The sequence below is a fragment of the Sebastes fasciatus genome, chromosome 3, assembly GCF_043250625.1.
Source record: "Sebastes fasciatus isolate fSebFas1 chromosome 3, fSebFas1.pri, whole genome shotgun sequence".
In the NCBI taxonomy this organism is placed as follows: Eukaryota; Metazoa; Chordata; class Actinopteri; order Perciformes; family Sebastidae; genus Sebastes; species Sebastes fasciatus.
The window spans coordinates 32,222,091-32,237,193 of NC_133797.1; the positions used below are offsets into that span (position 1 = coordinate 32,222,091).

Consider the following 15,103-nt stretch of genomic DNA (forward strand, 5'->3'; position numbering starts at 1 on the left):
ACTGTAGATTACCACAGTTATACACTAAGTATATTTAATACTTGTCATAATGCAATATGAGACCAGAATAAACCCCATTTTGTACCATAGAGAGTCAATATAAACACTGTAAAATGCCTCAGAAACACTCCTACAGAGTCTTGTAGGATTACAATAGTCTTCACTGGTGTGTTTTGTTGGATGTCAGAGCAAGTCTGAGTGGGCTAAAGTCTAAATTATACAATCCACATCTCCACACTCTGGGGAAAACAATAGCATATATATAAATAGGAACATAATCAGAGCGCTCACTCTCTCTCTCTCTCTCTCTCTCTCTCTCTCTCTCTCTCTCTCTCCCTGTCTCTCTCTCTCCCACACACACACACACACACACACACACTCACACACACACACACACACTGGCAGGGATCGGAGCAGATGCACAACCACCACCACCACCAGGCAGGAGCGACTCTGTTCAGCCACTATGGAGCAACAAGACAAAGCTCACACTGGAGACATGTACAAGTTTGTGCAACAGAAATCTGGGAGCACATTTATGGAAAAGCTGTTTGTTTATTGAAGGAAAAAACAAGGAGGAAAAGAAGAGGAGACAACAACTCAAACATCTTTATTATGAGGATGAAACCAATGTTAGTCTCCGAGTGATTCAGTCTACTGTAACACCAAGGTAAGAGTTTACAGCTTCATATTCTTATTTTTTATTTGTGGTAACATCTGTTGGCTCTACAGGGAAGATTTGGAAATATTTATAACCCCAAAAAGGCATTTTTTATTTTGTTATGATGAAGAATTATAACTTGTTTACTTTCCTGAATCCACTTTAAACTGCAATAATAAGACACTTCCACCTCAGTAAGTCCTGCACTAGTTTGTGCGTCCCTGTTCTTTCTAACTAACTCAGAAAACACAATCAATGCTTAAACAAAACGTTCATGTGGCTGAGTAAGTCGACTGTAAAAAAAAAAATCTGGGGAGTGTAAACAAATAAAGGAAAAGATTTTAAAGGCCAAAATCATTTTCAAGGTTAGGGTAGTACTCGGCTGCTCTCCCGACCCCCACCACCTCTCCGCTCCCAGCTGTCGATTATTCCTGCAGGCTTTGGATTGATTTTCAGCACTGGACAGCTCCTGTGGCCTCAATGAAACCAACACACACGTCACAGCTGCTGCTGCTTATAGTGTGCAAACTTGCCCCGTCATAACTTCTGGTTGCACCATTGACTTCCTGGAAACGTCACTTTTATCCATATTATTTTAAATCAGTAATCAGGGTCCACATCCAAATCTCAAAACACCTTTTAGAACTGCTTTTAATGTGTAATTAATATTTATATTTACGTTGTTTTATGACAATTTTTACTCACATAAAGTGTTTAGGGAAAAGAACTCTATAAATAAAATGTATTATTATAACATAATTAATTCATATTTTGGGTCTGAGGCAGCTACCTGTGACCCAAATTCAGAGTGTGGCTCAGAATATCTTCTATCAAACTGATTTGAACATATGCATAACTAATTTTTTGCAGTGGTGCAAGAAGAATTAAGATCTTTTACTTCAGTAAAAGCAGCAATACCACACAGTATTTATCATTAAGCAGATCTATCTGACAGGAGTTTCATTTTGTTTTCTGTTTTTCGCTTTATTAGGAACTACACAATAATTTGTTTTGTACAATAACAACACGATGTTGTACATATAGATGATGCACAAAGACTATATAAGTATTAAGCATTAAAATCAAAAAATTAAAACTACTCATTATGCAAACAGTCCATATTCAGAGAGTCATATGCATAGATATAAAACAGTTCTTATAATATAAAACTGTATTATATCTATATATGTATATGTTTTACAGGAATATTATTATTACCTATGTAATAACATGCAAGCACATTTTTAAGGAGAAACTAATTTAACAACTGGATATTTTAGTCAATAACAATGCATCACATTTTATGCACAAAACATATGTTTTACATGTAAAGTCTTAATCTGAAAAGTGGAGTAAGAAGAAGTGCAATATTTATTTGCACCTGGACTTTAGTGCAGCAGAAGTAGTATGAAGTAGCAGAAATTAAAAATACTCCAGTAAAGTAGCTCAAGTAAGTTTTATTAAGTAAGTAAAGTACAACACTTGAGTAAATGTGCTCAGTAACATACCACATGATTGTTTTTGCCCTGTGAAGAGAACTCCCCATTGTTCATCTAGTACTGTTTAATGTTATTTGTGGTGTCAGTGTGTGTGTGTATGAAATTCTTCTAGTGATAAATGCCTGTTACGCACACAGGTCCCTATTTTTACTGTGGGACACTGTGTGGACCCACTGCCGTCCTTAGGGACATGTAGGCCCAGAAATCGCCTCCGAAAAACTCACACATTTTCACTCGTTCCTTTGTCTTTCAGAAAGATATTTACACTTTTGGTGTGTGTGTGTGTGTGTAAATCTACTTTTCTGTAAATGGCATTACACGTTGTAGTAACATTATCTGACGTCATAATCTCTTCATCTTAATCTGTATTTTTTTCTCACACTCTGTCCAACATGGAGGACCTCACAACCTTTCTGTCTTTCTCTCCTTATCCCTCCCTCCCCTCTTCATATCATCAGATCTCAGATTACACAAAAGGGCTTAAACTGGGTCACACAGCAACTGCCATCCACCTTTCATATTGTTGTTTGGATTGGGAGATTAAGGGACATAGTAATCTGGTATTTGACAGCGTCTCCCTCCCATCTTTTTCCTTTGCGTGGGATTATGTTGTAATAACGGTTCCTCTGACGTACCTGAATAAGAGCCACGTCAGAGTCTTCGTAATAATGATAATCTTTATCTGTAGAGCACTGTGGTGTACTGCAGGTCTCGGTGCTTCTTTATGAGTACAGGTGGTTAATTTAAAGGACCAGTGTGTAGGATTAATGGCATCTAGTGGTGTGGTTGCAGATTGCAACTAACTGAATAACCCTCCGCTCACACAGCTCGTTCTCATCATCAAATACCGACGCTTTGTCATGCCCCTTGGCCTTTAGCGCTTGTATGAAACACACTGGGCGTTCAATTCATCATGGCAACAGTAGATGCTCGGAGAAAGTGTGCTGGTAGTGTGATGACGTAGTTTAAAGAGTGAAAAGACACACACTGAAGTGGGTTGGTGGATGAAACAAATACAGCACAACACAAGGCTTTCATCCAGGAGACCGCTGTTTGTGTCCCGAGCGTTAAGTTTCACTTTAATGTTACAATCAGCTGTTGGTTCGGAGCACCACGGTGGCCTTCAGGTAACGTAAAAAAGATAAAGTCTCTCTCTAGAGCCAGTGTTTGGTTTGTCTGTTCTGGGCTACTGTAGAAACATGGCAGAGCAACATGGCGGACTCCGTGAAGAGGACCCTCTCCCTATGTAGATACAAACGGCTCATTCTATGTTAACAAAAACACAACGATTCTTATTATCATGTGATATATACACTAAAAAAAAAACAGAGTTTATGTAGCCAAAGAAACTGACCTCGAGTAAAAGTACTGTGACTTTGCTCGGCTCTCTGATGTACTGACTTCAGACCAACCGTTCACAACCGGAGCCCGCCGCACTGTGCGCTGTTATCTGCTAGCGCTATTTGAAAGCCATAACATTAACGGTACTTCCTGCTGTAGCTTCAGCCATGCTGCTTTGAACGGAGTCACGTGAAGGTGCGGCTGCCTCTTAACGGATCATGAATGCATAACAATAATAAATAAAAGTAGCGTGATGAGTAAAAGTAATGATTTTTTCTCTAAAAAAATCTATTCAAGTAAGATTAAAACTACTACTATGACAAGTACAATTTACTCCAAAAGGTTACTTGAGTGACCTGTCCAGGGTGTACCCCGCCTTCGCCCAATGTCAGCTGGGATCGGCTCCAGCTCCGCCACGACTCTGACTAGGATATGCGGTTACAGATAATGGATGGATGGTACTTGATGGAGTAATGTAACTTGTTACTACCCATCTCTGGTAATGAATATTATATTCCATTTCAGCCAATAAATCATCCTAAATCCTTAAGGAAAAGCCTTTTTACCCCTTTCCTCTCGTCTCCTCTCGTCTCCTCACAAGTTGTCTCACATGATAAACCATCACCACACACACAGTAAATCAGCCCCATAGAGAGAGAGAGGAGAGATGTTCCTATGGAGACGGCTAATACAGTAAATATGATCAACCGTTACTGTGATTACTGCCGCTCTCCCCCAGGGATCCCTTCAGCTGAGGAGTTAAGATATCAGCCAGGCATATACTGACAACAGGTGGCTGCATTAGTGGAAATATTGAGTTAATGACGTATTTAATGGTTATTCAGGCATACAGTTAGTCATCCATGTACAGTTTTGGCAGATTCACACAAGATATTTACAATCATCAGCATATATAAAACAGCATTTAGAGCCACAAACATGAATTTTAGCTTCTACATACTGGCGGCTCTTTTGTTTTCAATCTCATAAAATTACAATGTAAACGGAGCGTGAACTCGTTCCACTGGGGAGGCATGAAGCAGATATATGGATTAGGTCTCGGATGAGTCACAGATACTAAAACAATAACATGAAACCAGTAAAATGAACTGGTATAATGCAACACATGCTACATAATGTTATGAAGCTTTAAGATGGAGTTGCTTGGTTGTCATGGAGATGAATCACAACATGATTTCACTCATAGCACCTATTAGCAGTGGTGGAATATAACTAATTACATTTACTCAAGTACTATACTTGAGTACAATTATGAGGTACTTGTACTTTACTTGAATATTTACATTTTATGTTACTTTATACTTTTACTCCAATCCATTTTGAAAGTAAATATTGTACTTTTTATTCCACTACATTTATTTGACAGCTTTAGTTACTAGTTACTTTGCATTTTCAGATTATTAATAGAAAATAATAATAAAAAAAGTACTTCAAATTAGCTCAACCGTTAGCAGCTCCAACATTAGCGATGAACATATTAATGCACCACTAATTATAATCCAATAATATAATATATATTACTCCGAAATGGGCTAATCTGCATAATGAGTACTTTTGATACTTTAAGAATATTTTTATGCTAAGACTTTTGTACTTTTATAAGTAAGACGTTGAACGTGGGACTTTTACTTGTAACGAAGTATTTTTACAGTGTAGTATTTCTACTTTTACTTAAATAAAAGGTCTTGATACTTCTTCCACCACTGACTTTTAGGACTTCATGTCCACGTGGGCCCAAAAGACAAGCCAGTAAGTGGGCATTGAGTGTGGATGGTTTTGTCTTGGTATTTTTTTTTGTTTGTATAAAATACTGTAAACCTGATGGTCGCCATGGCAACAACATTATACTATACTGCGTTATATTATCCGGTATCACCCCTATTTTGACCAACAGGTAGACAAAACAGTTTCAAATTGAAACAGTTCAATCAACACCTCTCTGACATTTCATTTCATTACATATTACAGTCAGCTTTACAAAGGTAGTATTTGTTACAGTATAACTATAGCGTGCTGCAGGGATGACGCATTTTTGTAGGCCAACCAGGAAATTAGCATCGCCCTGGTTACCTCAACAAAAAGCCAATGGGACTTTTCCATACGGTTTTGCATTGTTGCAGAAACTGAGCTCTGTGGCGAACACACGTTTATGATACTTATACGTTTCGTTCAGCAAATGAACAAGACTTTTGATTTTTTAATTTATTTATTGATGTATTTTATGTCGTAGAACAAAACGTTAAAATCTCTTAAGCTTGTGTTAACCAGAGACCTTATTTCAAGCATCCAACTAAAAACCCATTAAAAAAAAACCATTGACTTCCAGACGAGGGAACCAGAAGTGCTAAAATGCTAACTCATCTCCAGGTTTTAGGACTCATTCCTGTAGCACTCTATCATATGAATTTTGAATCATGAAACTACTGATGACAAACATTAATATCATTCTTCAGAAATAACACTGACTTATTCTTGGAAAAATACAACACGACTTTATTGACCACACCTTTGTCCAATGAGCCATTTCAATTATATAATAAATCCAGTTCCATTTGGTTTTCTATTTCCCTCTCTCTGGGAACGACGCAATGCTTTGTTTAATAAGGTAAAAACAGAATTGATTTTGTGAATATGAAGAAAAAAAAACATATCAGGATGAACTTTAGGCTTGTAGCATTTATTTTCTTTCTTTTGCTATTCGGTGCGCAACTTATTTTAACATTTTTTCATAAACATGTTATTCGACTGATGGTTTTTACTTTTGGTTTTGTATACCAGAAGAGGCATGTTATATGTTTTTGATGTTTGATTCATAGCTGTGTTTTGTAATTCCATGTGGGATGAACCAAATGTTTGGCATGACACGGAAACAAACAAACAACATTAAGACATAGAACATTAAATAAAAATCCAACATGTAAAACAACAAAAATAAAATAAAATAAAATAAAATAAAATAAAATAAAATAAAATAAAATAAAATAAAATAAAATTAATTAAATTAAAATAAAATAAAAGTAAATGTAAACTTCAGCAGCGCTACACCAGAACAATGTAGTCTGACATGTGAACTGTGTTGTTCTGTCCTGATCCCACACATAACGCTGCTGCTGGCGCTGACGTAGGACTGACCTACATGACCATATTGACATATTGGCAGGCGTCTTTAAGGACTCTATAAGAAACTTCACGTAGAGGACACTCTACTCCAGCTGTGGGAGTTATCGAGTTGATGTAATCATCTGCCCTTTTGGGATTATTCAGTCGAAAATCACTCTTCATCCAGCCAATCAGCAGCCAGTTCTCAACATCTGTCCTTGGTGTAACAGGAAAAAGAGTCTGGAAGCATCACACACACACACAAGGGTTGCACAGCACGGCACATTACATGACATCAAATCCCATCAAAATCTGACTGTGTGTGTTTATGTGCATAAGTGTGTTTCTGTTTGCGTGTACTTGTTATTGACGGCGATATTGAACAAAGGCTTTTAAACTGCAGTTATCAGAGATTTTTCCATGACTATCTTTCATTGTCAACTAATTTATATCAGCCAAAGTGATTCACGTACAATAAAACATAAACTACTGTTGCCTTTTTGTATTGCGTGCGATTGGCCGTCTATTGGTTACGCAACCCGGTGCTTTTTGGTTCTCTTGATTCCCAGCTTGCTGACATAATAAGCCGGGCAAAATTGCCCTCCAACCTTGTCATCAGGCCAAACAGCAGATCAATTGTTCCTCTGACAGTAGATTACCACTGATTCATGTCTTTTTTAGACCTTTGTCCCTTCCACTGCCTGTCTGGTTTTCCACCGCTGGTTGGCCTGAAGGTCCCTACGGCTAATCACTAGCAGTGACCTGATCAATAAGCTTTCATTACACAAAACTGTCTGGTCTGCTCTGCGCATTAGGGCAAGGCCAAAATTTGCAGGGAGAGATATTTGATTCTTCAGATTTTTAGCCACGCTAGCGGCGTGGCACTATGGATGACAACGTCAGTTGATCCCCCGCTTTGATCCAGAAATGAAAACTGAAATATCTCATCAACTATTGGATGACATTTGGTCCAGTTATTCAGGTCACATTTTCAATTCAACCAATACTTTGGTTTGTGACCAAATTATAAAAAATGAATGCCATTCCCATCAGCCTCAGCTGTAGGCTACTGCTGCTAATTATCAAATGTTAGCATGCTAACATGTTAAACAAAGGTGACCATGGTAAACACTACCTGCGCTGTAAACATCAGCATGTTAACATTGCCATGGAGTGATGCAGGAACAAGTCCTAAAACCCATAAATTAATTAACATTTTAGCACTTCCGATTCCCTCGTCTGGAAGTCGATGGGTTGTTTGAATGGGTTTTTTGTTAGATGCCTGAAATAAGATCTGTGGTTAACACAAGCTTAAGAGAATTTAACGCTTTGTTCTACGACATAAAATCAGTAAATACCCCAATCATACATTTTGAAGATTTAACGTGTCTTAAAAAAGGCGGTTGCTAAGAAGCGGCTAAATGGGACTACTAAACGTCATCACACCGACTCGTTCATCTTTACAGCCTCTTTGTGTTTATACTCGCGCTCAAGCGACCGTGGTGTAGTTCATTTATAGCTTCTTCTTTTTTTATAACGTTAGCTTTTTACTTCTGCCGATTCCATTTACACTTCAAAAAATTATAAAAGTGGTGTTCATTTTCCCAATGGAAAAATCCCATTGGCTTTTTATCGAGGGAACCCGTGCGATTCTAACTTCTGGGTTGGCCAACAAAAATTCGTCATCCCTGCACCACTCTATTGTGAAAGCATGTTGACGCATTTAGCTCAAAGCACCACGGTGTAAGTACGACCTCACAGAGCTACTAGCATGGCTCTAGACTCTTAGCATTGTTGATTTTTTTGGCGGGGTCCAGGAATTAGCCATCTTTGTTAAACAGTTTTCTTTTGTCACCATTCTGATGATTAAACTTATGTCTCCTTTGTTCACAGAAGATGTATCATGAGAAGGCAGCGCTGATACCGAATGCCAGACAGACCTGAGCTCATACTGCCTCCCTGTCCAGCAACAGTACTTTAATGGTTGGAACTGCCCGCCCCAACCTACATTACTGCCCTCGCAGACACAGCCTGATGATCACCGGTGCCATGGGAGCGGTGCGAGTCAATAGGTAAGAGAGGATGGTGGAATCAACTCTGTCAATGGCCAAAACTGCTTTATTGAAGAAAAGAAAAATACATTTTAAGTTATTTCTGTTCTTTTCACGTCATGAATTACTGCTGCGATCACAAAATTACCGCAGATATTAAAAATATCTGTATCACTTTTATAGGTCACCCTTAATAAAGGGTTTATAATGGTAAATATATTGTTAACTAATGCTTAATAGATCAATTATAAGCCATTTTTTAGAACAGCATTTGGGTTGCCAGGTTATGAAAAATGTATACTCTGTAGTTCATCAGGTAGACCTTCAATTAGACCATTTAACCTCTCTGACTTTATGGAACCGGCTGCAGGGCCTCTGGATGACAACCCATTTATTAACTAACTATTTATGAACATTTACAACTGCAGACTTGATGGATTATCACAAAAAAACGTTATCAATAACATATATACTTCTATGCAGATGACTTACTAACTTTTACCTATCTTTTATTGAGTTTAGTGTTAGTAGTGCTAGTTTATTATGCTTTATAAATAGCTTATTAAAATGTATTTCTGCAGATTTTATAATGATTTACAACTGATCAATAAAGCATAAAGTAAATGGTTTATAAACCTTAGTTAAAATGTATAAACCCTTTATAAAATGTGACCTATGAGAAAGGGGTACCAAAACATCCAATTGACTGTTTGCTATCGTAGCTTAGCAACCGTATCTAGGCAATGCAGGCCTGTCAAGCGATGGATTTCTCCACATGTTGAAGCAGTGTGCATGGAGCAGTAGGAAGAGAAATACTCTATATTTAAAGAGTTTGGAGGGTAATGTATATTTTTCAAAACCAAAAACACAGTGGCGAAAGTGTAAAGAATGAATTATACAGTGTGTTTGTCTGCTATAACATAAGCAGCAACTGTTAGCATGTCCGGCTAACTAGCTTGCTGCCAACATACGTTTGTTAAAAGCTCTGTTCACCAGTAGTACACACATGGTGTAGTATTTCCCCCATTGTGTGCAAGCCAATCCTTCGGCTGATGTTGGTGGCTCTGTCGTGTTCTTTATTGGATTTGGGAAAGTTTACACCCCAGCAACCCCAACCCAATGTTACCCAAGATGGCGTTATGTTCACCAAACACATGGGTTAGTTATAAACTGTAGGCCTATATAAGAAGTGGATGTAGTCATTGTGACTTCACCCATGGCCATTTGTTTCTAGACTGCCGTTTTGAAGCCTCAAGTTTGGTGTTTTGGCCGTCGCCATCTTGTTTTTTTGCTACCAGAAGTGACAGGAGAGGGTGGAGCTAAGTACAACCAAACACTCAATAAGATATTTTTAGGTGACCAGAATGTTTCAATCAACTTTCATGTACTGAAAACACACTGTGAAAGGGTTAAAGTTGTAAGACAAAAGCACGGACAACTCCGTGGTAGCGACCTGTCAATCAATAGGTAGCCACGCTATCCTGCTTTATGGTCTATTTGACTCTAAATGGGACCATAATTTACTAAATGTACATCATGCTGTAGTGAAGAAGACTTGAAACTAGCAATTAAGACCATAAACTCATGTTTACAATATTTACTAGGGTAATAAATCCAGTGAGCAGTAGGGTCATTTTCTCATAGATTTCTATACAATCAGACTTCTTTTTGCAACCAGAGGAGTCGCCTCCTGCTGGCTGTTAGAAAGAATGCAGGTTTAAGGCACTTCAGCATTGGCTTCACTCTTCAGACCTTCTCATCCTCAAAGCCTTTTCTCTTGTAGGTCAAGCATGTAAGCTAAGCAGTCAAACACGTCTGATCTTAAAGTTTTTTTTCTTATCATACTTATAAGAACGGGGAGTTTGACAGTGGTGGCAATAGTGACTGGCTTTATGATCTCCCAATGCCCCTGAACTAATTCCCCCCCCCTCTGTTCTTCCAGATACAGCATCGTTGCCACAGATGAAGATGCCCTGAAGATCTCCAGCCTGGGCCTCCACAATGGCCACAGTCCTCTGACCCAGCAGACGCTGTCGGGGGTCTGTATGCGTGGTGAAGAAGGAGGAGGAGAGTGTCCAGGAAGTGATGAAGGAAGAGGGGCTTTGTCTTTGAGAGTCACAAATGAGCCCATCAACCACAACAGCTGTCGCGCTTCACCTTCATGTCGTCTGGGCCTGGATCTGGGCGTCGGCCGCCTGCGCAGCCGCTTCGTGAAGAAGAACGGCCAGTGCAATGTGGTGTTCAACAATATGGAGGATAAGCCGCGACGATACCTGGCTGACATTTTCACCACCTGTGTGGACATACGCTGGCGCTACCTGTTGCTCATTTTTACCACCACCTTCCTTCTGTCTTGGCTGTTGTTCGGCCTGATCTTCTGGGGAACAGCGCTCATTCACGGAGACTTTAACTTTCGAATTCCTGTGAAGGAAGGGGATCCTCGAAAAAACATAGAGAATGGAAAAGACGAATGGCGGCCATGTATTCTGCACATACAAGGTTTCATTGGGGCGTTCCTCTTCTCCATAGAGACCCAGACCACCATTGGATACGGTTTCCGGTGTGTCACTGAAGAGTGCCCAGTCGCCGTGGCGACTGTGGTGGTCCAGTCCATCGTGGGCTGCATCATTGACTCCTTCATGATCGGCACCATCATGGCAAAGATGGTGCGGCCCAAGAAGCGGGCGCAGACCTTGCTGTTCTCGCATCATGCCGTCATAGCTCTGCGAGATGGTAAGTTGTGCCTCATGTGGCGCCTGGGGAACATGCGCAAGAGCCACATCGTTGAGGCACACGTGCGCGCTCAGCTCATTAAGCCGCATGTGACGGCGGAGGGCGAGTACCTCCCTTTGGAGCAAACAGACATTGACGTCGGCTACGACGACGGGCTGGATCGTCTGTTTCTGGTGTCGCCGCTGGTGGTGGTCCACAAGATCAACAAGAGCAGTCCTCTGTATGATCTGAGCCGCAACGACCTACTCAAGGAGGACTTTGAGATCGTGGTCATCCTGGAGGGGATGGTGGAGGCCACCGCTATGACCACTCAGGCCCGTAGCTCCTACTTAGCCAAGGAGATCCTGTGGGGTCACCGCTTTGAGCCTGTGGTCTTTGAGAAGGGTGAACGCTACCAGGTGGACTACTCCCGCTTCCATAAATCCTACGAAGTGCCATCTACGCCTCATTGCAGTGCCAGGGAACTGAGTCAGATGACGGGTCATGGCGGGCAGTCCTCATCCTCCAGCTCGAGCTACTCTCGGTCTCCATCACCATTCGCCCCGAGGGCAGCCCGCCACCTCCTGGGCCCTCACTCCCCCAGCGCTTTCTGCTACGAGAACGAGGTAGCTTTGTGTTGCGGGGACGACGAGGACGAGGAGGATGTGAAAGAGGAGGCGGGGAGCCTGAACGTAAGAAGTGACAGAGAGGTAACGATGAGAGATGACATTCACTTGGGTTTCAAAGAGACATTTGTGGAGGAGCAGACGTTGGAGATGCTGTGTGTTCTGGACACAGAGAATCAGATCAGCCTTGACAGACTACCGCCCACCCTACCTTTATACATCAGCAGAGAGTCAGGAGTTTAATCAATGGTAATGGCTGCCCTTCCATTTGTTTCCTCTCTTTGTCTGTGTGCATCCAACCAAATACTGATAGTTTAAATATAAAAGATGGAGGACACAATTTAAACTGTACATCTGAAGGAAGAAAATGTTTGTCACAGAATCCACTCAGCTTTAGATCATAACTTGCTATGGTTTCAAGTGTTGTACCCTTTCAGTTGTAACGTCAGCATCTAAACAACGCACAGCTCGTCTACTTTTAAACATGGCGACCGGGTATTTCTCTCAAATCATGAGGTATCTTGAAAACTTGTGTTATTCAATATGATAGTGTGATCATCAAGTTGTTTTTTCTGGATTTCCATTAAGTTTTTGTAAATATGATATGCTTTTGTTTTAATTTTAAAATGATTATGCATCAGATAAATGTTATGAGACTTATTTTAAGGGATGCATGACACAAATGCACAACTTCAACACTCTTATTTTCTCTGTGTAAAAATAAATGATTTCTGTATTTTGAACTTCTGTCTTCCTGCCTGAGTTCTGTTACTTTTCACATTTGATTCCATGATAGACAACAAGTTCAGATAAATTGAATGAGCCATGAAACAGAATTCAAACGACTAGTCCAACATGTACAGTTGAAGAACAAGCACTTTATTCTTACTTTTATCAATAGATACAAACACTTTGCAACAGTGTGTTGTTTTGTATGAACAAAGCACCTAATAAACAACACTATATACTGTTAACGCTTGAATTGTCTCTGTTGAGTCTCTATTGCACATTTTCTCACAGGTTCAACAGCCCAGCCATGCTAATTACCACCCGTTTCTTATCACACAAGATCTCTTCACTTTGGATCAAAACATGGGTGGTTGCTCTTTCTCTGTAACGAGCATGGCTGTACTACCAACCGGGCCTGCTCCGAGGCCCCAGACCTCCAGGAGTCCTAAAAGCCCCGGCAACACAGTCGCTCGCAAGATGGATAAGGTTAGGCATTGACCTTGAATGGTTAAGGTTAAGATAGGTCGTCAGGCAGCAAGTCTCGCGAGAGTTTTTGCAAGTTGTCGTAATTTGAAGGTTACCTTCTAGGCACGACCCGGGTACACTTGGTGTCAGTTGGTTTTGGCTGCTCAAGGGATGGCAAATTCCGTCAATCGGTGTGTTGGTTGGTTGGTTGGTCCACCACTTTGGTCCAGACTGAAATATCTTATTAACAACTATTGGATGGATTGTCTGTCATGAGACTTTCTACAGACATTCATCCTCAGGATGAATTGTGATACCTTATTGTCATTCTTTATATTTTCATCTGCCGCCATTGTTCAAAATCTCAAGCCTGCAGTCAATCCTGTGAGAAGAGGTAGAGGGAGCAGAGTCACCTTAATCACCAGGGGAGGAGTCTAGAGAAGAGGCTATATAAAGGCTGGGTGTGTTCTGTTCAGATCACTTTTGGCTGAGACCATGCTGCCACACCAGCAAATTGTTTGCACAAATCCATTTGTTTGAGACCATGCTTCCAACCCAGTAAATTGTTCACAATGATTTTGATAATTTGATTTTGGACAACATATGGTCTATTTTTTATTTCAACATATTCTCTATCTTAAGGGCTGCACGGTGGTGCAGTGGTTAGCACTGGCGCCTCACAGCTAGAGGGTTGCAGGTTCGAATCCGGCTTGGGACCCTTCTGTGTGGAGTTTGCATGTTCTCCCCGTGTTAGCGTGGGTTTTCTCCGGGTACTCCGGTTTCCTCCCACAGTCCAAAGACATGCAGGTTAGGTTAATTGTGGACTCTAAATTGCCCGTAGGTGTGAATGTGAGTGTGAATGGTTGTCTGTCTCTATGTGTCAGCCCTGTGATGGACTGGCGACCTGTCCAGGGTGTACCCCGCCTTCGCCCAATGTCGGCTGGGATCGGCTCCAGCCCCCCCGCGACCCCTAACGGGATAAGCGGTTGCAGATGAGGATGAGGATTCTCTATCTTAATTTAATGTGTGTATTCACCTTCTTGATAGATCTTGTTACTGTTCTGGAGCAGTGTAATATAGGCCACTTACCTGTGAGTTTAAGTCAGATTGAGTAAGTAAGTCAATCTGTTAATTTTGAGAAGGAAGTGTTTGTATATTTTGTTAAATTGTATTAACTTGTTTGTTATAATTGGGTTCCGGATGGAGAATGTTAAAGTCTTTCACCTTTAAGAAGCCGATGCATTAATAATGTAAGATGACTACCTCTTATTTTTATTACAAATTGTGGTAAGCATGGTACTATATTGAATTAATTTGTTTATTGCACAGAACAATCAACAACATCCACATCTTCATCCCTTATCCATCCTTCAACCTTCAACCTCCACCCATTAACCTCTCTGAATAAATGGTTAACTGGCTCTTGGATCCTGGTGTTTAATGTGCATCTCAGCTAGAAGTTCAATGGTCCAGCATTAATACTCTCAAACAAGGCAACAATGATCTAACTTAGGCCTAGATTATTAAGTCTTTTTTTTCAGCCATCAGGTCAAAATTTGAATTTGTCCAATATTTTGGTTTATGACCAAAAATCTGCAAACTAATGACAATCCCATCAGCCTCAGCTGTACTTGTGTTGGACCATCGGCCGTTCTGGGACGTCCTTCTGCCTCTCCTGGCTGTGGTGCCTCATTCCACATGATGGACCTGGACCTCCGTCCTCCAGGAGATTCAGCCTCTCTATCAATGTAATTCAGTCCAAAGGGGGCTTACTGGCATGGGAAACATATGTTTGCATTACCAAGCAACTGTGAACTAAAAAAAAAAATCTGGTCCTCTCTATAGGTTCCATTTGTGGAGAGGAGGTCGTGTTGCTCAGACTCTATCTGTTTGGCGATG

The 15,103-nt window shown here is 40.6% G+C and overlaps 1 protein-coding gene across 2 annotated transcripts; it reads left to right on the forward strand.

Annotated features, from left to right (window-relative positions):
• Positions 1 to 343: 343 nt before the first annotated feature.
• LOC141764789 (ATP-sensitive inward rectifier potassium channel 12-like) lies at positions 344 to 13,184 on the forward strand. 2 transcript variants are annotated; one of them, XM_074630334.1, is made up of 3 exons: positions 344 to 670; positions 8,515 to 8,693; positions 10,615 to 13,184. In XM_074630334.1, exons 2-3 carry the CDS (start codon positions 8,602 to 8,604, stop codon positions 12,251 to 12,253), a joined length of 1,731 nt encoding a protein of 576 aa, XP_074486435.1. In that variant the 5' UTR covers positions 344 to 670; positions 8,515 to 8,601; the 3' UTR covers positions 12,254 to 13,184. The 2 variants fall into 2 exon arrangements, with proteins under 2 accessions (XP_074486435.1, XP_074486434.1); XM_074630333.1 differs by having other exon boundaries at positions 345 to 670; positions 8,518 to 8,693; positions 10,615 to 13,183.
• Positions 13,185 to 15,103: the final 1,919 nt, after the last annotated feature.

What these genes read in the sequence shown, in the direction of transcription:
- LOC141764789 (XM_074630334.1), top strand. Translation starts at nt 8,602, where the DNA reads ATGGTTGGAACTGCCCGCCCCAACCTACATTACTGCCCTCGCAGACAC. An exon ending in GGAGCGGTGCGAGTCAATAG is followed by an intron (nt 8,694 to 10,614) that starts GTAAGAGAGGAT and finishes CTGTTCTTCCAG; the next exon opens with ATACAGCATCGTTGCCACAG.